Source organism: Trachypithecus francoisi, unplaced genomic scaffold (assembly GCF_009764315.1).
Source record: "Trachypithecus francoisi isolate TF-2019V2 unplaced genomic scaffold, Tfra_2.0 Lachesis_group3, whole genome shotgun sequence".
Classification (NCBI taxonomy): domain Eukaryota; kingdom Metazoa; phylum Chordata; class Mammalia; order Primates; family Cercopithecidae; genus Trachypithecus; species Trachypithecus francoisi.
The window spans coordinates 4,507,120-4,530,634 of NW_022681468.1; the positions used below are offsets into that span (position 1 = coordinate 4,507,120).

General features: G+C 44.3%; 1 protein-coding gene and 1 long non-coding RNA gene across 37 annotated transcripts in view; both read right to left on the bottom strand.

Annotated features, from left to right (window-relative positions):
* WDR20 (WD repeat domain 20) overlaps nt 1-23,515 on the bottom strand; it is an 89,969-nt gene that overhangs the window by 21,061 nt on the left and 45,393 nt on the right. For 13 of the 36 annotated variants that reach the window (XM_033191254.1, XM_033191251.1, XM_033191268.1 and 10 more), the window contains exon 2: nt 8,059-8,241. The exons of 7 other annotated variants lie outside the window; for them this stretch is intronic. Coding sequence is in view for 16 of the 29 variants with exons in the window: in XM_033191268.1 (XP_033047159.1) it covers nt 8,059-8,241 (183 nt within the window). In the remaining 13 variants the exon portion in view is untranslated. Of the gene's footprint in view, nt 1-5,331; nt 5,425-8,058; nt 8,242-9,665; nt 9,718-23,515 lie in introns of those variants that run through there. 16 more of the 36 variants (XR_004432251.1, XM_033191257.1, XM_033191266.1 and 13 more) reach the window with 4 other exon arrangements.
* LOC117071354 lies at nt 17,159-20,299 on the bottom strand. The gene is made up of 2 exons (XR_004432255.1): nt 18,914-20,299; nt 17,159-18,604 (listed from the first exon to the last, which is right to left on the bottom strand). It is a non-coding gene; the product is annotated as an uncharacterized LOC117071354 (long non-coding RNA).

The window sequence follows — 23,515 nt, forward strand, 5'->3', positions numbered from 1 at the left end:
TTAGAAAATTTAAATTTGCACACGTGGCTGGCACTGTATTTCTACTGGAGATGCTGCTGCAGACGGTGGAGGCACAGACAGTTTCTAGAAAGGGAAGTGGCAGAATAACATGAAATCCCCCAGCAGTAGGTGCAGAATGCATAGTGGGGTGGGGGTGATGAGGAACCAGTTAGGAGGCTATGACAACTGTCCATGCCATGGACAAAGAGGTCTTAAACTTGACCAGGGGCAGTGTGGCAGAATGTGGCTGGGTGGAGGGGAAGATGGAAAGCGGGGGTGTGTAAAGACCTCTGGGTTTTGCCCAGTATGCAGCTAGAAAGGTCTGCGGCTAATAAATATGACCACAAATGTCACAGAAATTGGCTGCGAAGAGCAACATCCTCAGATCTCCAAGGAGGATAACCTGAGCCCAGGTCAAGGCTGCAGTGAGTTATGATCACACCACTGTACTCCAGCCTGGGTGACAGAACGAGACCCTGTCTCTGAAATAAATAAATAAATAAACAAACAAACAAACAAACAAATATCTCCAAGGAAGCAGGTGCAGCGGAAGAAGAGCGTGTGAAACTGGAAAAAACCTCCGTACAGGCCAGGCGTGGTGACTCACACCTGTAATCCCAGCACTTTGGGAGGCCAGGGCGGGGGCAGATCACGAGGTCAGGAGATCGAGACCATCCTGGCTAACACGGTGAAACCCCGTCTCTACTAAAAATACAAAAAATCAGCCAGGCGTGGTGGCGGGCACCTGTAGTCCCAGCTACTCGGGAGATTGAGGCAGGAGAATGGCAGGAACCCGGGAGGCGGAGGTTTGCAGTGAGCCAAGATAGAGCCACTGCACTCCAGCCTGGGTGACAGAGTGAGACTCCATCTCAAAAACAAACAAACAGACAAACAAACAAAAACACACCTCCGTACAGGGCACAGGACAAAAACTAGGAAAGCAGAAGGAAAATCCAAGCAAACAACCCAGAAGTGCCATGAGGAGAGCAGGCAGAAGAGGAAGGAGCTGCCATGGGGGCCAGAGCCTCAGAGGACAGGCCTCTGAGACTGGAGGAAGCTGAGCCCTAGAGGGATGGAGAGTGCAGGGAGGGGGTGGTCCTTAGGAGAGAGCACAGGGAAGCAGGGTTGGGCAGAGAAGGTGCTGAGAGCAAAGGGACACCGTAGGGGAGGAGGGTGCAGGGCAGGTGCCTGGTGGAGGAAGGTGAGATCCAGGAGAGGGGGACAGGGGAGGGACCTGCTCCCTGGGCCAGAAAGGAGGAGCTGGGGAACAGAGACAGGCAGAGGCAGGAAGGCTCTGGTGGGAAGCAGTGGAAGAGAGCAGTCGTCCCAGTCGCAGCCCCTCCAGGGCAGGGGTACGCTGAGTGATGGGCAGGGCAGGTGCTCAGCAAGGAGAGGAAGGGAAGGCAGGGGAAGTAACAAAGGTGCTGGCAAAGCAGCTGGCCTGGCCACAGGGCCCTCCATTAAGTGGTGTCCAACTCCAAAACGCTCCAAGGCCCATTCTTAATAACCACTTTCATAAAAACAAAAAACCCAAAACACAAATAAACCTTCAAAGTAAAACAAAATATGGACACATTTCTGTGTACATCAAGACGCCTGCTCTGGGCCAGTGCTCTGTGGAGATACAGGCTCCATGTCTCCACCAAACGCTCAGCCTGGCCCTCCCCATACTTCCAGCTCTGCAAGGCAAACAGACCGTGCCACTTCAGATATGAATGCAAAGAAAAATCACACGAACAACGAAAACACTACCATCCCAAATGCCATCAACAGACAAGATTTTCTAAACACACTAGACTAGTTAAAATGAAACAAGAATAAAAATAAGTCTATAACCACATCAAAGTGTCATTTTGTGAAAGCAACTCACACTGACGCTTTCTAAGGCACTTCTTTTTCATTACTATCAATATGATAAACAAAAAACAAAAATTAGTTTGGGGGTAAGTGGATGTGCATTTCAAAATGCAGATATAAATTTATAACAAAAATACTGAAACAATTCAAAAACCACAGCAGCTGCTGAAAAGCCGTAATGCAACCACAAGCAAAAACGGCAACTAACGGCTCTGATGATGTAAAGGCATTGGAAGAGGGCTCAGGAAGTATTAGGAAAGGGTATTTCAAAGCCACGTTAAGAGGGGATCGGATGTCATTTTATCTCTGTTCAAGCTTTAAGGAGTAGATCATTACGGGCTCATTTCCTTCCTTTGATTAGAAAAGCAACAGAAACAAAACTAACAAAATGTGCAGACCATTCCTTTGTATCAGAATAGACGGAACACTGCTCAGCTTTACCCCACGCCTGGGAGGCACCTGCAGCTGGCAGGATGGGCCACCCAGCCTGGGCTGGCAGCAGTGTCCCTCCACACCCCAGGAGTCAGGGCCATCTCCTCTTCAGCATCCCTTCAGTAAGACTGGATCTACATGCCACAAGGAGACGTGAGGCCTACCCAGTGTGTCTGCCTCGGCCTCACAGCCTGCGAGAGGAGAAGCGCAACAGCAGAGGGTATCGTGTCAGTCACGAAAGAAGCCAAATGCCAAGTTCTTTAACATTTTATATTTCAGCCAACAATGAACACATACTTGAAAATCCTTTAAAGTTACTATTCTGTGAATACACTCCAAAATCAGGATTTTTACAAAGACAACAAGGTTGCATTCGTCACCATATAGGAACTGTCCCTTTGTAATTCTTCCTCCCCAAATATATAACCACTAGTTACAAAAAGCAAACTTCAGAACAGGGCAGAGTGAACACAACACACACACACACACTCCACAAAAAAATTAACAAAGTAAACTCCTCGTCCCTCTGGGGTGCGTCACCACAGCGGGCTGGATGTGACTGGGTGACTCTCCTCTGTGGGCAGCTCTGATGACGACGACACACTCCGCCATCTGGGAGCTCGTCAGATGAACCGTGCGCCAAGATACTTGCAATAATGGCCCATTAGACGTTTTCAAGGGCATCCTCCGCACAGAATGCTACAAATAGAAACCCCAAATCTACTCTGGAAGACTGGGGAGAGCAGAGACTCCAGGGAGCTGGGGAGGATTTCCTGAGAGGGGCGAGAAAGGACGGGGCATTCAACTTCCTTCGGGTCTTGAACAGATGCACCAGCAAGGACCTCCAGTGTGACAGGGGCCAGTCCCGGGAGCGGGAAGAGGGCAGGGCCTGCCCATGCTCACTGGGCTGACCTGATCAGGGGCCAGATGTGGAGGTGGAAGGCGTGAGCCCTATGGTGTCCCCTCATTGGAAACAATCATAGACTGTGAAAGTCAACAGCGAGCATCACGGTTTAGAGGTGATGCTTTCTTACCTTCTTTGTACTTCTCTATTTCCCAATTTTTCTATCAACAAGCACTTTAAATGCATACAATTTTTAACTGACGGGGAAAATCACCTTTTAAAATATACTTGCTCCCAGATGGGAATTTTTCATCTATGTTTATCTCAGGTGGATTTCTGAAATTTATAATTCCATTCCATTCATCTGTCCATCCCAACGTTTATTATATTTTCATGTACCAGGCACCAGAAAGGAGGCAAAGGCCAGAGTAACTGATGCTGGGGATTTGGTGCGTACAGGTGTGTGCACATGTGGTAACAGGTGGGTCTGAGAGGTGTTCTGGTGAGGAAGACTGAAAGGCCACATTGCTGTAACTGTGACCAGCGGGCCAACCCTCGGCCTCACACATGTTGAGTCTCTGCCTGGGTTGCCATGCTCCTACCATCTTGTCCTAGAAAATTATTTATTTATCTTTCAAAACTGTTGGTATCTCACCTCCCACGGAAGCCTTTCCTTCCAACACCACCCCTCCCAGGAAAGGAAGCGTCTGAGTTTCTCTCAACCTCCACGTTGCTGAGCACTCCCCAAGGCTGGCCCTTCAGGCCCTTCACAAACACCCTGCCTGAACTCACTCATCTGAGCCTCATCACAGACCTCTCAGGTGGGTGCTGTTCCCACCCATTTTCCAATCTAGACAGAGAGGTGAGACCCTCATCATCCTGCAGGCAGAGTGGCAGAGCTGGTGTCTGAGCCCTCAGCATTCTGGGCTGTGAAGTTGTAAATGTCGTAGTAATTAACTGTGTGCTAAGTGCCCCTTTGAAAACAGTAGCTGAGATGGCCAGAATCTTGGAGTATAATCAGGCCTCAGTCCCAGGCCTTCTTTGTTCTCCCCATCATCTCTCCGAAGACTCTTTCATCTAATCTCAAGGACGTGATTACTATTTCTATGCTGACAAATGCCAAATTGTGACCCCTAGTTTAGTGCTCCAGATCCATACATTCCACTATCTACAGGTCTCTCAAACTTAGCAAGTACAGACCAGAACCTCTGATCTTCCCCTCCATTCCCTGACAACTGCTCCTTTCCCAGTCTTACCCAACACAGCAAGAGACACCCAGAAACCTGATGTATTAATACATCTCTCCAATTCAGTCTCCAAAAAGCAGCCAGGGTACCTTTCAAAAACACCAATCTGCCTGCCTTGTGTACCTGCTCCCTTCTAAGCAATCCCATACTTCAGGCTAAGAAACAAATCCGGATCAGGCCCTAAGCGATGTGGCCTCCACTCTCACGCCCTTGCTTCATGCCGCCTTCCCCAGGTAAACTGTCCTTCTTTCAGTTTCCTTGGTCTCAAGGGCCCTCATCAGCTATTCCTTTTGCAGGAATGCTCCATCTCCAGATCCTTACCTGGTTGGCCTTCTTCTCACACGAGGCTCAGCTTAAAACACACCACTTCCTCCGAGATGTCCTCTGCCTCCCAGTTTAAAGTAGACCTCTGTGTTGGCCAGGCGTGGTGGCTCTTGCCTATAATTCCAGCACTTTGGGAAGCTGAGGTGGGTGGATCACTTGAAGCCAGGAGTTCCAGACCAGCCTGGCCAACATGGTGAAATCCCGTCTCTACTAAAAATACAAAAATTAGTCAGGCGTGGTGGCCTGTAGTCCCAGCTACTTGGGTGGGTGCGGCACAAGAATAGCTTGAACCCAGGAGGTGAAGGCTGCAGTGAGCCAAGATTGCGCCACTGCACTCCAGCCTGGGTGACAGAGTAAGACTCTGTCTCATAAATAAATAAAGTAGACCTCTGTGATTCTCTCCTTTTCTCAGGCCTGCTCTCTTGCCTCTGACATCACAAAGTGTCACCATCTGTGGTCACCAGTGTGTCTGGGTGGTGCTATTACACCTCTCTTCCCTCCTGAGGGGTCACAGGAAGGCAGGTTTTGCTGCTGCCGCAGACCCAGTGCTGGGCATGTGGCAGGTAGTCAAGGTCCTGAATGAATGAAACAATGGCCACAACTCTAGTTCAAGCCCTCAGCTCTCACCTGGACAGTTACTAGAGCCTCCTCACTGGTCTTGCTACCTTCATCCTGTCTTTCTTCATTCCAATCCACCTTCCACAAGTGCTGACAAGAGTTCTAAAAAAACACATTTGATCCTGTCACTCCCTTGATTAAAAGGCCAAAGGTTCCCCCACATCCTCCAGTGTCAGCTCCAAATTTCTTCACGTGACATGAAAGGGCTTTTATAGTACAAGCTGGTTCCAATTTATCTTTCCAGCTTCGAACCCTGCCACTCCAAGTCCCACACTGTGATGTGGCCAAGCTGTTACTGGATGTTCTTTCACATGCCTAGTTGTTCCTCCAGCTTTGAAGGCCTTCCTTACCCTCCTCTAACGACTACGTACCCTTTAAGACCCAGATCAAATGTTACTTTCTGAAAGCATTTTTTGGAACTCCACCAGGGAACTTAACATTTTTTAAAAACTTTATGTTACGTGATGCATACTAAAGAATTCCTGCGGCAGCTACCCCTTGGTATTTTGTTCATATCGCTATGCTGACACACGCCCAGTACTCTCTGTCCATCCTTACTAAACTGTGAGCTCCCAGAAGGGGAAGAACTGATCTGGCAATCATGCATGGTAGGGCCTGTAACCAATAAGAGTTTCTGGAATTAATTCTGGTTCCAACTCTGTCATCAACTTGCGACCTGATCTGGACAATTCACTTACATGCTCTTTGACTATTTCCTCATCTGTAAAATGGAAATAACTGCCCACCCTCCCCATAGAGGCCACAGGTAAAAGTGCCTTGAAACCTGTAAATCTCACACCACAGCAAAGCATGACACGATGACTACTTTACCACCATTCCTGGCACTCTCTAAGGAACAAACCTCCAGTGACCCTTGCTCTTAGACATTCTGACCGAAATCTGATAAAAATGTACCCACACGGCCAGAGAATTTCCTTACTATGAAGGGCAATCAATTTCAGCCTCAAGCTGTAAATGCCAAGCTGGCATTAAACCACACACAGTCCTAGCATTCTAAATAGCAATTTTTCAAATAAAATGTAAAATGAGTATGAGATAACTCATGCTTAAATCATGAAGAATGAGGAGCTGCCTTCCAGCCTGCAACTCCCAGTCACCAGGGCAGGGATAGTTCTGGCTGATGCAGCCTGGGTGCTCTCAGAGCCCTGAGACTCTGGGGACGTGTGGTCTCCAACTCCCTGCCCTCCCCCTGCCACGACACACAAAACTTTCTTGTTCTCTAAGCGGCATTCTGTACCATCCTCGGCCAGGGCTGCCTCCGGGTCTTGTTTACTAACAGCCCTGTACATGGCTCCAATCCCTGCCCCCTCAATCACACTCCCCCTTACCTCAACAATAAAAACCCACAATGATTCCAAATTCACAATTTCTGCTAACAGTGCACAGGAGGCCAATTTTGTGTGCTGCTCCCGCAACCCAGCACCAAAAAATAATCATCCAGCTACTCAGAAATCACTTCCTCAGATGATACTAACAAAATATCTAGGTAAATAAAATATTTTCTGCTTCACTTTTTTTTAATGCAAAATGGGATTAAATACTTTTCCTCTACAGTGTGTCAGTCCAGATGGCAAGTTTTATTTCCAGTCACTCAGAGGAAACTAGAAGAGACGGCATGGTTCCTAAGATCTTATCAAACCCACTGGCGAGGTCAGACAGGAGCACCCTGGGTGGATGCTGATTTGCATGGACAGCAAGCACCACGACTGCAGAAGAATTCAAATTTTAACTGCTATTTATTTGTCAATTTGAATCTTCTTCCCCAAACAAAATTATTTCTTAAAAACCATATTCTATAATGTGTTTTTGTTCCAAGTTAATGATGTTCAAACCATGCAACAATGCAAAAGGGAGGGGGTCCTACATAGCCTGACCCTTGCACCTCAGCGGCAAGGTCCCAAGTAGAGACTGGAACCCAGGGTTCTAACTCAGCAAGTCTTTTCCACTTGGTAGAAAAGTCACACTGAAACAGAGGAGGAAGAACATTAAATATGAAAGAGCAATACTTGAGGCTGAAAGATGCTCCAACAGCTTTAAAAAATATAATCTACTTGGCAATTTCTATATGCCACATTTAACAGCCCTGACATGTTCCTGAACAGACAGCTCAGATATCTCAGGCTCTTTCCAGAATGAAACTGAAGATACTAGAAACCCCAGTACATACTACAACACTGGCAAAAGCTATGTCATGTGACCAAACTTTAAGTGCCAGAACTTCTAACTATATCAAAGGTGAGTTTACAGCAACTATTTTCAAGAGTAAGTGAAGTACTCCTTAGGCAAATAACTGTCAAACATACGTACAAAAGCTTTGGCTACAATTTAAACAGCCCAAGGAAATGTCATCAAGTTCTTTGATCTACATGAAATGTTCTGGTGATGTAAACCAACTTTAGAATTCTAAATTTCTTATTTAAATTATAAATACCGAGTTACAGTACAGTCCCTATCTCCATTATAGAAGAGTTTTAAAACAACTGTTATAGACACCTGAGCATGCTCCATAAAAATGCACAAAACAGTTACCCCAAGGAAGAACAGGTAAGGTCAACAAATTTATCCACCACATTTAAACTTGGGCATACTAGGTAGGAGGGCTGGGCGAATAAAAAATGGGCTTCGCTTGAAGTGCAAAATAAGGCCCACTAACCTCGATAAGAATGTATCAACTCTTACAGGGGTTCTTAACAGCTAAGACAGGGTGCTACTTACTTCCTCATTAAAAAGTTTGCTAGTTTCTTTTTTGATTGGGTCTATAAGCTGGACTTGGCCTGCGGAAAAGCCCACTAGGAGAGAGACACTTTCTGCTGTGGCTGTTAGGTGGTTGAAGTCATGACAAGTAGGCTGTGTTCCTTTGTATATCCTTTTATCTATTGGTTTACTCAAGTCAGCAGCCTGGAGGAGAAAGAGAAAAATACATACAGTAAACAGCACATTGAGATGAGAAATCTAAGTTATGCTATTTTATACTCCATTATGATGTTTAATCTTAAAACCGAAGTTATTTAAAATATTTTTTCAGTTGTGACAACATTCATCTAACATTTTATAAAAGCACTTTCACATACCTTAGCCAATTAGATATTATTAGACTATCTATAATATGTTTACAACTGTTACTTTCACAACTTATTCTCCTTCAAGTATATGTAACAAAGATTCCTGGACTTCAGCAGGAAATATCCTTGAGATACTAAATTCAGTATTTTCAAAATGCATTTCAAGCAGTGTCTAACAGAGTGACCACATAAAAAGCTCAGCTTTCAATGTATCTACAGCACCTAAATGCCCACTGGTCAGTTACCTGCAGCCCAGTGGTTCTCAAAGTGTAGTCCCCAAACCAGAAGCAGCAGCAGCAGCACGTGGGAACTTAGAAATGCAAAAATCTCAAACCTCACCCCAGACTAAATGAATCAGAAACTATGGGAGTAGGGCCAGCAAGCCTTAGTTTAAAGAGCCTTCCAGGTGATTCTGATGCCCACTCAAGTCTAAGACCCACTGCTGGAGCCCACTCTGTACATGTGGCTCCCTTCCTGGGTCAAAATCCCTCTTCTGGATTAGGTTTCAGGGAACATTCACTTATTGAGGCCATAAGCAAAGAGCTTTACATGCATTGTCCTTAATCCTAACAGTAATGCTCCGGAGTGGACAATATCTTACCCATTTTACAGATGAGAAAGCAAGTTCAGGGAAGTTAAATAGCTTGACCAACGTCACCATACCTACCTAGTAAGTGGCAGGACTGGATTTGGAACCCAGGTCTGTTTGGCCATGAAGGGGATGGGGAGAGAGAGTCAAGAGCAAATGATTTCTCACTTGGGTGAACAGTGATTTCTCAACGTGCCCTCCCCACTTTCAAGAAGGATTCTTTTCTTCATGAGAAATGTCCTGTGGCATCCCAATATGCTGGGCTTTTATTGGTGAAATAAGGGAAACCCACCCCCTCCCACTCTTATCTGGAAATCTCCGGTGGAGACAACTACCCCTGAAGCAGAACTCGTCCCTCACGACACCCAGGTCACCGGGTGTGGCCCTCTGGGGCTCCCGGCTCTAGTTCTCTACGGACGCCCCTCAGGTTCTGAAGATTTCTTTCTGCCAAAGAGGCCTGTGACATTGAACCAAGTATTCTAATGTTTGACTTTCCAATAACAAATATAAATACTGAATAGAAAAGAGGACCTCAAAATGACAGGCGTCTTTGAGCAAACTCAAAACCTTGCACATGTGGAAGTCTGGACCTGAGTGGTAACAAGTAGCTGTGGGAGCCCCAGGGCAAAGGAATGAGGGTGCATGCCATGCGGACACTCTCCCAGCCTCACCTCAGTTAAAACGGAGATGAGAATCTCTGTTCTACCAACCTCATGGGATTGTCTGGAGGATGAAATAAGAGAATATATACATGAAAGAGCCTTGAAAAGTGTAATACAAAGTACAATACAAAACAAAAGGGAGTCCTGACTTTGGAGCGAGGAGAAAAGGGGCCGGCAGAGGGGAGCCGCTGCTGTGCAGCAAGGCGGGCTGAAGGCAGCTCTGCCGAGTGCTGCGAGTGAGCAGCGGGGCCCAGGACAACGGCCACGGACAGGCCGTCTGAGGAAGGCAGCTTCTGAGCAGGCTCGGATGGCAGGAAAAGAGAAACCTGGCCTGAGAGAACACCACATGCCATCCATCTCAGAACGAGGAAGACATCCACCAAAAAAACAAAAAGCAAAAACAGAAAAACAAAAAACCAACAAATATAAAATAAGATATAACTGGCAGCTAGAGAACAAAAATCCAATTTGAAATACAAACAATTAAGTTACACATAATTACTGTATCAGTATATTCAACTCTTGAGACCTATTTTTTTTTCAGTTTGCTTAGGAAAAATAAAAAATCAGCTAGGTGTGGCGGTGCACGCCTGTGGTCCTGGTTATTCAGGAGGCTGAGGTGGGAAGACTGCTTGAGCCCAGGAGTTCAAGGTGACAGTTAACTAGGATTGCACCACTGCACTCCAGGCTAGATGACATAGCAAGACAAAACGACAACAACTACCACTTAGGGAACTTTCCCCTAAAAGAATATACCTAAAATTATGCACTGAAATACATAGATCAAGTCAAAGGCCAGACAGAAATTAACAAAGAAAACAGTCTAATATAAATTAAAGAATAGGTAATGTTTCTCAGAAACAACAGAGGAAATAAAAGCACCTATTTTTCTAAGTACTGCCACCAGTTTAGGGTTAGACTCAGGGACCCCCTCACAACTACATTGGCTTCAGTTATTGGTATGTTTTTTACATCCCTGCCTCCCAATATGGAATTTTACTGAAAAGATGGAAGCATTTTAAATGAGAAGATACTATGTTGACTCTTAAATCAGGTAAAATGGGCCAGGCATGGTGGCTCACGCCTGTCATCCCAGCACTTTGGGAAATTGAGGAGGGAGGATCACCTGAGGTCAGGAGCTCAAGACCAGCCTGACCAATATGATGAAACCCCATCTCTACTAAAAATACAAAAATTAGCCAGGTGTGGTGGCGGGCACCTGTAATCCCAGCTACTCGGAAGGCTGAGACAGGAGAATCGCTTGAACCTGGGGGGCGGATGTTGCAGTGAGCCGAGATTACACCACTGCACTCCAGCCTGGGTAACAGAGCAAAAAAAAAAAAAAAAAAAAAAAAGGCAAAAAATCAGGTAAATATTCTAAAAATATCCTGTTTATTCTACTGATTTGCTTAACAAACTTTCTTCTTAGGTCACTGCTCTTGAAGTGTACCAGTCCAGGACTAGTTTATTAGTCTGCAGTCAAATGCACTGCCTGTAGTACAGAAATTGAGAATAAGAGTTTAGAAACTTTTATGGCAACTGACAAATTTTTTATCTGTTGAATCTAATGATAAAAAGTTAGAGTTTGTATTCTGCATGTTTTTTTCAGTTTCTTTTCCTATTAATTCTTTTTATTTTTACAAAAGTATCAATCCACATAGACTAAAAATTTTTTAAAGTTGGTCTGTCAACACTAGTGTGAGTGGCACTGTCCAGAAGACACAAAAGTTGACCTGGCTGGCCCCAAGGAACACTTAGAATCTCTCTCACCTAAGGTCACTCCTCCCTCCCCAATCCCTCTCCAGTGGCACGGACTAAATTGGAACAGCAGAAGTCACCTCTACCAAGTAAGAACTACCAAGAAGTCTGAAGTGACTGCTAGGTTATGTGCCCATAAAAAAAAAAAAATTATATTTCTGAAAAATCTATGGACTCCACTCTTGGGCCTGAGCTTTTTGGAGCCCCACCTCAGAGAGAGAAAGGCCACGTCTCCCAGTGCCTGCCTTCATGTCCAAGCACAATCATCTCCCACTCACCGGTCCTCTTTCCATTCATCGTTGAGTTCTAACTCAATTTCCATTGATATGTGACCATCGTATTTCCTCCTCCTCTGGGAGGCCGGGAATGGGGTGTCGGCCAATATGCACTCTGAGCTCACACACCTTTTTAGGAGCAGGAGTAACCACCTGAGCCAGCTATTCCTCTTCCCATGGGGTCATCAACCCCTGGCAGATGGCTTCCCAGGCAGGGGCAGTCTGGTAGAGAGAGAAAGAGCCCAGACCAGGCAAGCCTAAGTTCAAATCCTGCCTTGCCTCTTGGTAGCCAAGTGGCCTTGGGCAAAGTGCAAGTTTCCTCTCACTAAGCCTAGGAGATCAAAGGCCCCTCCCCTGCACCACAATGGTGAGGGCTGCAGATAACAGAAAGCACAGAGCACACAGAAGTATTTGGGTAGCTACCATTATTCATTCATTCCAGCTACATCTTATCTCTAATCAAAATGTCTCCTAATTTCTTTTTCCTTTCTTTCTTTCTTTTTTTTTTTTTTGAGATACAGTCTTGCTCTGTTGCCAAGGCTGGAGTGCAATGGCGTGACTTCAGCTCACTGCAACCTCCACTTTCAGAGTTCAAGCAATTCTTGTGCCTCAACCTCCTCAGCAGCTGGGATTACACGCATGCACCAACACGCCCAGCTAATTTTTGTATTTTCAGTAGAGACAGGGTTTCACCATGTTGGCCATGCTGGTCTCGATCTCCTGACCTCAAGTGATCCACCCGCCTCAGCCTCCCAAAGTGCTGGGATTACAAGCGTGAGCCACTGGGCCTGGCCTGTGGCCTCCTAATTTCTATCAAGTCAAAGTAGGAAAAAGTACCTAGCACCCCTGCCCTCCAGGGTTCACCCCCATCCTGCCCAACAGCAGTATCACCTTCTGTCTAGTCTTCTTTCTTTTTTTTTTTAAGACAGAATTCCATTCTTGTTGCCCAGGCTGGAGTGCAATGGTGTGATCTCGGCTCACTGTAACCTCTGCCTCTCGGGTTCAAGTGTCTCCTGCCGTGGCCTCCTGAGTAGCTGGGATTAAAGGAGCCTGCCACCACACCTGGCTAATTTTTTGTTTTGTTGTTGTTTGGTATTTTTAGTAGAGACGGGGTTTCACCATGTTGGCCAGGCTGGTCTCAAACTCCTGACCTCAGGTGATCCAACTGCCTTGGCCTCCCAAAGTGCTGGGATTATAGGAATAAGCCACCGCGCTTGGCCTCGTCAACACTTTCTATGTGCCAGGCCTGCACCAGGAACTTTACACTCATCATCCAATCCAATCCTAGCCCCCCTCAAAGCTGGTACTAATGTTTCCACATTACACCGATGAGGGACCTAGAAGAAGTTCAGGGTCACGAGGTTGTGCTCTTATCAGCTCTACACAATCTTGCCTCTCCACCCTTCACTGGCCCTCCACACAACTCATGAGCACTGGCCTGAGCATATATCCCCTCTTTCTTGGCTTCATTAAGTCACCCTCTTGGTAGGGACAGTCTCCTTTGCCTGCCTCCCCAGGAATCTTGCCCGTCAGTTCAAGTCCCACCACCCACAGCAAGGATTTTCCCAACCATTCTTTGTGCTGCTCCTTTACCTCAATTCTCAAGTACTTAATTCGTTCCACAACATTTAATATTTAATCACTTACATGACTTCAGAATTGTTTTATGTCTGTTATAATCAATTAAAATAATAAAAACTCTTTTAAGGAGAACTTTATTAAACGGTTACCACTGTATAGTTCCACGAAATTAGTTTTTTTCAGCTTTCTGACAGACTCTACAGACTTTGGGATTTCAAAAAATGGTTTGCATCCTAATTATTACCAATTACCTAAGTTCTTCAACATAAGTTTTTTTCTACTCAGATTCTGACAGATAAACATGAATTTATAGAAGAACCGATTTATTAAACATTCTTATCCATTTTAAGAATCGGGTATTTGGTCTCCAGCCCCAGCAGAGTATCCAGCCTGCCACAGATGCTAAGTATTTGTAGCATACATTAAACCACAACTGTTTCTTTTTTCTATGGAAAGTTTAAATTTTATCATTATGCTCACGAGTACGCATAAGGAGTTACTGATTACAAATAATTTGACAGTCTCATCATACTTACTAAGTTCTCAACTTAATAGAAAAATTTTAAGTGATAGTTTTAAAATTCCTGCTAAAGAAACAACTAGTTATCAAAGCCTTGATCAGTCAGTAAACATTTTTAAACATAATACTTCTCTTGTCCTTGGACTTTTTATTTTTCTTCATTACTATCATTATTATTGAGACAGGGTCTCGCTCTATTACGCTGGGGTGCAATGGTGAGATCTCGGCTCACTGCGACCTCTGCCTCCTGGGTTCAAGTGATTCTCCTGCCTCAGCCTCCCGAGTAGCTGGGATTACAGGTACGTGCCACCACGCCCAGCTAATTTTTGTATTTTTTGTAGAGATGGGGTTTCACCATGTTAACCAGGCTGGTCTCGAACTGACATCAAGTGATCCGCCTGCCTCGGCCTCCCAAAGTGGTGGGATTACAGGCGTGAGTCATCATACCTGGCCTTCCTTAGACTTTTCATCCTTAAAATATCCGGAATTTTTTTTTTTTTTGTAAACATGGTCTTGCTCTGTTGCCCAGACTGGAGTACAGCGATGCAAATACAGCTCACTGCAGCCTCAACCTCCTGGGCTCAACTGATCCTCCTGCCTCAGCCTCTCAAGTAGCTGGGACACAGGTGTGTGCCACCATGCCTAACTAATTTTTCTGGAATAATACTACTGAAATTCAGAGTCAGCTGGGTTAGTTTAGCACGGCACTAATGAGCCTATAGGTCCTTGAGGAATTTCTGTCCAGCACCACAAAGGGTCTGCAAAAGAAACCCTCCAGTTCCAGTTCACGCCTTCACCACAGCCCTGCCTGCTCACTCTTCCCTTGGGAATGCTGCTGAGTGGACAGAAATGTGGAGGAAGGACTTGAACTTGTGAGGGGCTATTCCGCCAAAGGCAAAGAGCTTGCAGCCTGGTTCCCACCAACTCAGTGGGCCTCAGTAGGGCTTTGGGAAGCCTGTGGCACCACGGGCAACAGCCACATCACATCACACGGGCCTGGTCAAGTTTTACTTGATACAACTCTTGAGTGCCCAGAAGCATCTGAAGTGGTATGAAAAATATCTCAGAGCTCTTTTGAAAAATGTGTGTCAAATTATAATCTCAGATAGAATTTTAAATGAATCAGGTGGAGACAGTGTAGGTAATAAAGGTAGTTTTATTTTCCCTAAATTTCACATCCCCACCTGAGAATCACCTAAGAGAGAACTGGTCTTGCAGAGTCTTGCCAGAAAAGTGAAAGATCCTTTTACTGGCATAGCTAATAGCTACCAAATGCCTGCTGCAGGCAGACCAGAAACTCACCTGGCCTACACCCAAAGCACTCTCTACCTCCTCAGTCCACTCCTCCCATCCTTAAGCCCCACCCCAACCAGCTTTATACTTGGCGCTCTATTGGGTCCCCTGCCTGGCACCCCTGCCCAAAGGACAGCTTCAGGGCCCTCATCCAGCCTGGGTTTCCCCAGCCAAGCTCAGCCTCTCTGGCTCTGCGCCAGTCTCCTTCCACCCATTTCTAATCCCATGCAATTTGCCTACACTTTGCAGATGCATCTTCGGGAAGCCTTAGGTCACTCCCCCACTCCACCATTGCCACGGCTCTGCAGGGCCTACAGCTTAGCACTCACAGGCTGCCCAATGTGGCCTTATCACCCCCGTCCCTCCACACACATTACCCCAAAGAACCCTGGCTGCTGCCTGTGCTTCTGACACCTTGCCTTTCCTGCCATTCCTTCTTTCACCCAGAAAACATCCCCTACCATCATATTCACAAAAGCAGAGATGTCATGTCCCCCCGGCCCCCCTAGCCTATGTGACATTCTTCCAGTCCCCTTCACTGATGCCTAGCACTATGTGCCACACTTATTAGCTGCAATATGCTAACTATATTCCATATATTGTGAAAGTCCAGCTCCTTTTAAAAACAAGAAAGAAGCCAGGAGGCTGCTGAGTCACTGACAGCCTGAATGAATTAATCTAAACTAGCTGGAGCAGTCTGAGCAGCATTAAAGGCTGCCATAAGCCATTTTGAAAATCAGAAGAGAACGACTGTAGTGCTATCATTCCTCTTGACCACATCTCAGACAACCAAAACAGGGACCAAAAGTGACCAAGAAATTACTTCTAACAGCCACAAAGGATCACCCACTAGAAAAGAAGTGGGACAACTAGGGGCCTATCTTAAAACTTCAGATCCAAAATAAACCACACTGCAAAGACCGTTCCACGGGTTTTTTTGGTGGAACTTTTTTTTTTTTTTTTTTTGAGACGGAGTCTCACTTTGTCGCCCAGGCTGGAGTGCAGTGGCGCCATCTTGGCTCACCGCAAGCTCCGCCTCCAGGGTTCACGCCATTCTCCTGCCTTGGCCTCCCAAGTAGCTGGGACTACAGGCACCCACCACCACACTCGGCTAATTTTTGTATTTTTAGTAGAGAGGGGGTTTCACCGTGTTAGCCAGGATGGTCTCGATCTCCTGACCTCGTGATCCGCCTGCCTCGGCCTCCCAAAGTGCTGGGATTACAGGTGTGAGCCACCGTGCCCGGCCCTTGGTGGAACTTTTGACCTAGTCAGGCTTGGGGCTGCTAGTGCCTGTTAGGGATTGATTAGTCCACACTCCAGGGCCTGGGGCTGGACCACATCTGCTTGTCAGCCTGGTGAAACCTGGGTGGAGGGTCGGGGGGAGACACTGAAGGTGAAGAGAGACCTTGGCCACTCACAGCTGATATTCACCTTTTGAACAAAGTTCAACTATTTAACCAAAATTTTCTTCAACATAATGGGAAATAACTGGGTGGATCTAATGGCAAAAATACCACACAGTGATTTTCAAACATCTTCAACTGCCCACACTTCATGTGTAGGCGAACAGTTTAATGCTCAAGTAACAATCAGCTGCAGAGCACCACACAGATGCCAATTCCACAGTCCCACTGCTGCCCTTGAAGGGGCAACAAAACCAGGTTTATCTTATGGAAATACCCACACAATCCATGCTCCTCATGGTCTCTTCAATTCAATAGTTCCAACCAAAATATCTGAACAGTTGACATTAACAATATGTAAAGAGCCTAACACTTGTTTAAAATATATGTATGTCAGAAACATAAGAAGTCAGTTAGGCTTGGGTCACCTATGCCCATAGGTAAAACAAACAGTAATCAACTGTACAGTCTCAAGTGTTTCATTTCAAAAAGGACAAGAACTTATCTGTTATTCACCTCCCTGTCTCCAACATCTAAGAGAGGGCCTGGCACACAGAAGGTTATCATTGAATATCTGTCACAGGAAACAATTCTGAAAATGGAGGGAAAGAATAGTAAAGTGATAGAAACCCAGAGACCTACAGCCAAATGTATATAAAAGCAAACACACAATTTTTTTTTTTTTTTTGAGACGGAGTCTCGCTCTGTCACCCAGGCTGGAGTGCAGTGGCGCAATCTTGATAATTATTTTGCTGACCAAAATGCTAACAATAAATGCCTTCTTGGGTGTCCATCCATGAAAACAGTCTCCATCAGTAAATACTAGTACATCACTTTACAGTTTACAAAGCACCTCCATGCATCAGTTTTTTGAAACCTCGCTACAAACCTATGCAGTAAGTACAACTGTCACCCCCATTTTACAAACAAGAAAACAGAATCAGCCGTCCAGAGGAACCTAGTGGTAGAGTCTGGCCATCAAAATTCCAGCCCATGCGCCTTCTACTGCACCACCTTCTATCTACTGCTGGGGTGGTGCAGCAGACATGTGAGGTGGCACCTAGTTCTACAGTTCTATCACCGTGTGACTCCATGTTCCTAGGCTTGTTGAAGTGGGACTCAAATAATCCATCCTTTCTCAGTGTGGCCCAGATTCCAGATCTACCTCTTCTTTTCAATCATTTGCCTCACAGCATTATTTTATTACAGTGAAATAATATAAGTCCCAGGAGAATCCTTGGCACTTAAAAGGCACTCAGAAAACCTTAGTTTCCTTCTGAATACATAAGGACTTGCTACTTATCATACAGGCTTTGAAAATTCTCATCATTCATTAATACCTTCAAAGAAATAGACATAAGGAAAAAGAGAGATGTTTCTTTCTGACCTAAATTTCCTGGAGAAGGACACCAGCAGTGGAAGCCCACTTTCAGCAGGTTTTCCTTCCAATATAATCTTCCAAAACAAAACAGTAGCTTCTCTTTCTTAGTTTCCATTTCTCCTTCATTCTCAAACATACTAGTACAACCCACACTCGCTTGGCATTCCAAACCAATCCCCTTCACTAAAGACCAACCATTGGTGTGCTGTCTCTAGCACGCTTCTGACGGGCTCTGACCTGGAATGAGCCCTGGCCACCCACGTTCAAGGGGCTATGTTTAGCCACAGCAAGGCTTTGGGGGGCGGCACAGAGAACTAGACAGAGGGGAGGCAGGGAGGACAACGAGTCAAACGTCAGCAAACAGCAAGATGTAAGATGTGTGGAACATCACCTTCATGTCATCCCAAAATGAGAAGAGACACAGTCACAAAGGGCGTAACAGGCATTAAGTAAAAATTTCACAATGACAATCTCTGGAATTGCTTGCTGCTCATTAGACGGCTTCTCCCAAGGGCCAGTAAAAGCCCCTCCTTTGGAGCTATGCATTGGGTGGGGAGAGGGTGGCCACCAGCGGAAAGCAGGAACAAGCACAGGGCAGACCTTCTGTGGCAGCATCTTCCCTGGCCTAGCACCCTCAGTCAAGCATCTGCTGAAATAACAAGCTTTTGTTGTTCTCACATGTCACTTTTTCCTAAGGCAGCCTATCATTTAGAAACTGCCAGCTATTAAAATCTACTCTTCTTGGCCGGGCGCGGTGGCTCAAGCCTGTACTCCCAACACTTTGGGAGGCCGAGATGGGCGGATCACGAGGTCAGGAGATCGAGACCATCCTGGCTAACACAGTGAAACCCCGTCTCTACTAAAAAAATACCAAAAAAACTAGCCGGGCGTGGTGGCGGGCGCCTGTAGTCCCAGCTACTCAGGAGGCTGAGGCAGGAGAATGGCGTAAACCCGGGAGACGGAGCTTGCAGTGAGCTGAGATCCGGCCACCGCACTCCAGCCCGGGCGACAGAGTGAGACTCCGTCTCAAAAAAAAAAAAATCTACTCTTCTTCCTTCACAGTAGCTTCTTAAAGATGAACTTAAAAACGGCTACACTGCAACATCTTTACCAGCTCTTCATTCTCTGATGCTGTACTCCACGTAAGGTTAGATCTCCTATCGTGAGGCAAGTCACCACAAATGGCTGTGGTGAAGCTTCCTTAGGCTAATCAAATACTGATTTCTTCATTAAAGAACAGCTATGAATAAACATCAAGCTAAATTCAATTTGCACACATCCTAACACCAGATCTCATCACATTAAAATGCTGACATATTCAAATGACCTATTTTTATTGAACCCTTCTGTTAAATATGCATAGGAATACACATTCCCATTCCAAAGGGAATACCAGTATCTCACACTAACGAAAAGGCAAGATGCATTCATTTCTGCAAAAGATGATTTCAAATTCTTAGAACAAAAAATTTTAAACAGCGATAGGAGGGAGAATTCTATGCCTTTCTGAAAGTATTGAGACAACACTGGTAAATTAAAGCGCATTACAGAGCACAGAGTAATTCCTATGTGCTGCCTAACTACTATACTGTTGTTGTTCTAACCTTTGGACCATCCATGGGCTCATTATATGCAGCAGAGCACATAAATGATTTTAAATTTCCAATTCAAGTTGCTGAGTAACATAAGCAATAATCGGTAGAAGAGCTCCCATCCTAAGTGAAAAAGGCCCTAAGTCCCCAGTTATGCAGAGGGCCTACAAACTTCCATTTCCTCATCCTACAGAGAAACCGACGCCCAGGAAGAGGTGGTGATCTGCCCAAAGTTCACAATGCTTACGACTTCACCTTGGACCATATCTAGCTGTTACTCCCTTTTCAATCACCCAACTTCCGCTAGAACAACAAGCTACTGAATCTGTAATGTATAAAATTTCAATAAACGACACATGTACCAGTAATTTTACATCAAATGACAGCATTTTGGACATAATGCACTGCTGTGTTTCAAACAGGAAGCAAAAGAGTTAGAGTGAGAGAACATTAAACGTATCTTAAACATTAATGGAGATCAGCTACAAAAAAAAGTGGCCAAAATGCTTGACTTAGCTTCTGTAATTCAAATAATCTCTCATCCAGCCAGGCATCAGCTGAAGAATATAGCCTCAAATCAGTTCGGGTAACAGAGAGCTGATCTTCTAAATACTAGTGTGAGGAAAAGCTTTGATCTCGGCTTCATCGGAAGTTCAATAGCATTGGTTCATCACTGCAACTACTTACTTGGCATGTGTGCTGTTAGTCATTCGTCATGTATGTCTAATATCCTCAAATAACCTAAAAATATGTTTAGGCCATAACTTTCTCTTTTTTTCTTTTTCTTTCAGACGGAGTCTCACTCTGTCACCCAGGCTGGAGTGCAGTGACGCCATCTCGGCTCCCTGCAACCTCCACCTCCCAGGCTCAAGTGATTATCCTGCCTCAGCCTCCCAAGTAGCCAGGATTACAGGTATGCACCACCAAACCTTGCTAATTTTTATATTTTCAGTAGAGACAGGGTTTCACCATGTTGCCCAGATCGGTCTTGAACTCCTAACCTCAAGTGATCTGACCACTTCGGCCTCCCAAAGTGCTGGGATTACAGGCATGAGCCATTGCACCCAGGCTGTTTATTTTTTTAAAGGGCCAGGCATGGCGGCTCATGCCTGTAATCCCAGCACTTTAGGGGGTCAAAGCAGGAGGATAAATTGAGTCCAGAAGTTCAAGACCAGCCTGGGCAACATAGTGAGAACTTGTCTCTACAAAAAAAATTTTAAAAAGAAAGAAAAAAAAAGTTAAAACTAGATTAAATACAAGAAAAAGACCTTCATAAGTCAAGAAATCAACTATAAAGAATACTTACACATCTGTCAAGGAACAGCCTGTGTTCAAATATAAACTTCTTTCACTATGTTTTCAAGGCCAGCATGGAAAAAACATAGACCCAAACTCTTAAAAAAAAAAAAATACAGGATGCCAGGGACAGTGGCTTGTGCCTGTAATCCTCCCACTTTGGGAGGCCAAGTTGGGAGGATTGATTGAAGGCAGGAGTTTGAGACCAGCCTGGCCAACATAGTAAAAAAAATAAAAATTTCTATTAAAAAAAGTTTTTTTAAATACAGAAGAAAAGACACGATGTTTGGGATCTGCTTTAATATAATCCAATGGGGACAAGATAATACATGAAATGAGACTTAACCATACATCATTAACTGTTGAAGCTGGGAGACAGGTATATGAAAGTTCATTATACTATTTTCTCTACTTCTGGATAAACTAGGAAATTTCTATAACTAAAATTTATATAGCTAAATTTCTATACTAAAAGTATAGGCCGGGCACAGTGGCTCACGCCTGTAATCCCAGCGCTTTGGGAGGCCAAGGTAGGATGGATCACTTGAGTCCAGGAGTTCGAAACCAGCCTGGGCAACATGGTAAAAATGTCTCTATTAAAAAATATATATATATGTGTGTGTGTGTGTGTATGTATACGTGTGTGTGTATATATATGTGTGTGTGTGTGTGTGTGTGTGTGTATATATGGAATTTTAAAAAGGCTAATTCTGTTTGGGCCATATATTTACATGTACATATTTACAAAGAAAACAGTTTGAAAAGATATTCACCAAAATATCAAAAGTGCCTACTCTTAAAAGAGTGGGTAATATTTAGATAATATTTTCTGCCTTTTTGTCAATAATCATATATTACTTACATAATTTTTTAATAGAAAAAATAACCAAAAAAACTACTAAAACTATTTCAAAATTATTCTAGTAGTTTAAAAGCATGTCATGGCCTGGTATTAGGGTCACAGAAAAATCTGTGACTTGATAAATAGTAAAATTTACAATAAAAGGAAGCTTACTGTAACACTGAGCAAATGCATGAATGGGAATGATAGATCATCAACAGGTGATAATATATTTCAAACAGGTCAAATCATAAAGTTTCACACCAATTAAGACCATAGGAGTCTATTACTCATCTTTCTGTGGCATCAGTGACATCACCCAATGAGAGGAGAAAGGCCAGGAAAATTACTTAAAGAAGCCAACCATTCAGGCAACAGAGGAGGAAGCCATGGCTAGTTCTTTTGTTTTATTCTTCAAATAGCATTCAGCGCTAGAACAGCTCACTGTGTGCTCTTAATTTGCTACAGTGGCAAATAAAGATAGCTTTCCCCAGAGTCCTCTTTGGGAAATCCAATCTGTTCCAAGTTTAGCTCCCTATTTTTTCTCTAATGTATATTTATAATATGAATCCACATCTTTTTCATAGGAACTGAACTGAGAATTTATCACCAATTTTACAGTCTTCTAAAGATTCTAGGAAAACCGAATCCTACACTACCCTTAATCCAGAAGAAACAGCTAAAAGGGTTACACAGTGAAATTTGTTTTCAAGTATTCAGTAATATTTTTAGCATTTAGAAGTTAAAATATTGAGACCTGAAATAAAAATATTATGCTGAAAGGGAAAGGAGGTGTATTCGTCATCTCAGTCAGGGACAGTGCTGTATTTAAAATGTAGGTTAGCAGGCCAACCCACTTAGAACTGAATAGGAAGTTCCACACTGAAGGCTAAAATCAACCATAATCCAAAAGTTAACACTTGTCAACAATTCCACACGTGCCAGACTATGCTCTATGCTAAGTTTACCACTCATGATCTTGTATAACGCACTGCAGTCTCATATGATGTAATATATGGAATTAAAATTTTGCAACTACTAGCTAAAAGTTAAATATAAAGCTATTACCAAAGAAGTAGACTACAGAAGCAACTCATTTCCCAGTGTGAACAATTCTGTAATATAATTATAATATACAAAAATTTTCTATGAATGTAGGTAATCTAAGTCTTACATCAGGGGATCAGAGAATAGACAAAGCTGGAGTGGCACTTTAAAAAGTCACTAAGGTGAATGGTCATTAAAAAAAAAAAAAAGTCACACTTGCTCTCAAGATGCTGCAACTCAGACCAAAGAAGTAAACTGCCTAAAATCATACAACCAATTAACACAGCAGCTCAACTCAGAGCTCTGGTCTCATTCACTGTAAGTGCACCATGCCCAGGAAACTAGGAAAAGCACTAAGGTAACCTAACCCAAAGCCCTCATTTCTCAGTCGTCTTCTCCTCTCACCTGTGGTCTTCTTGCTTCCACATCAGACAGTAACTACCAGACAGAACCTGAAACTATTCTATTATTTATAACACAGTGCGATGAACTACAGAAGACTTTCCCAAACTCATTAAATTTAGGATAAACCAAATGACACTCCTTTGGTTCAAGTTCATAAGTTATGTTCTGAATGCTGCCAGCCGCCTTCAGGAGACAGCAACTGTACAGGAAAACATGAGTTGCTTGCCTCTTGATAATTCAAAGTTCTCAAGCTGAATGTGCCCTGATGAACTAATGCCAAAGCCCACATCCACAGCTCTTTCCAAATCTTTTGGCCACCTTCAGGAAAATCATCCCTTTGCCATGCACTCAAATACTCATCAATAAAACTCTGGTCAGCGAGGATGTATGCAAAATTCTGTATACGAAGACAAGGATGGCAGAAACAGGCAGCAATTTTAAACCAGGGTACACAGATAGGAAAGCTA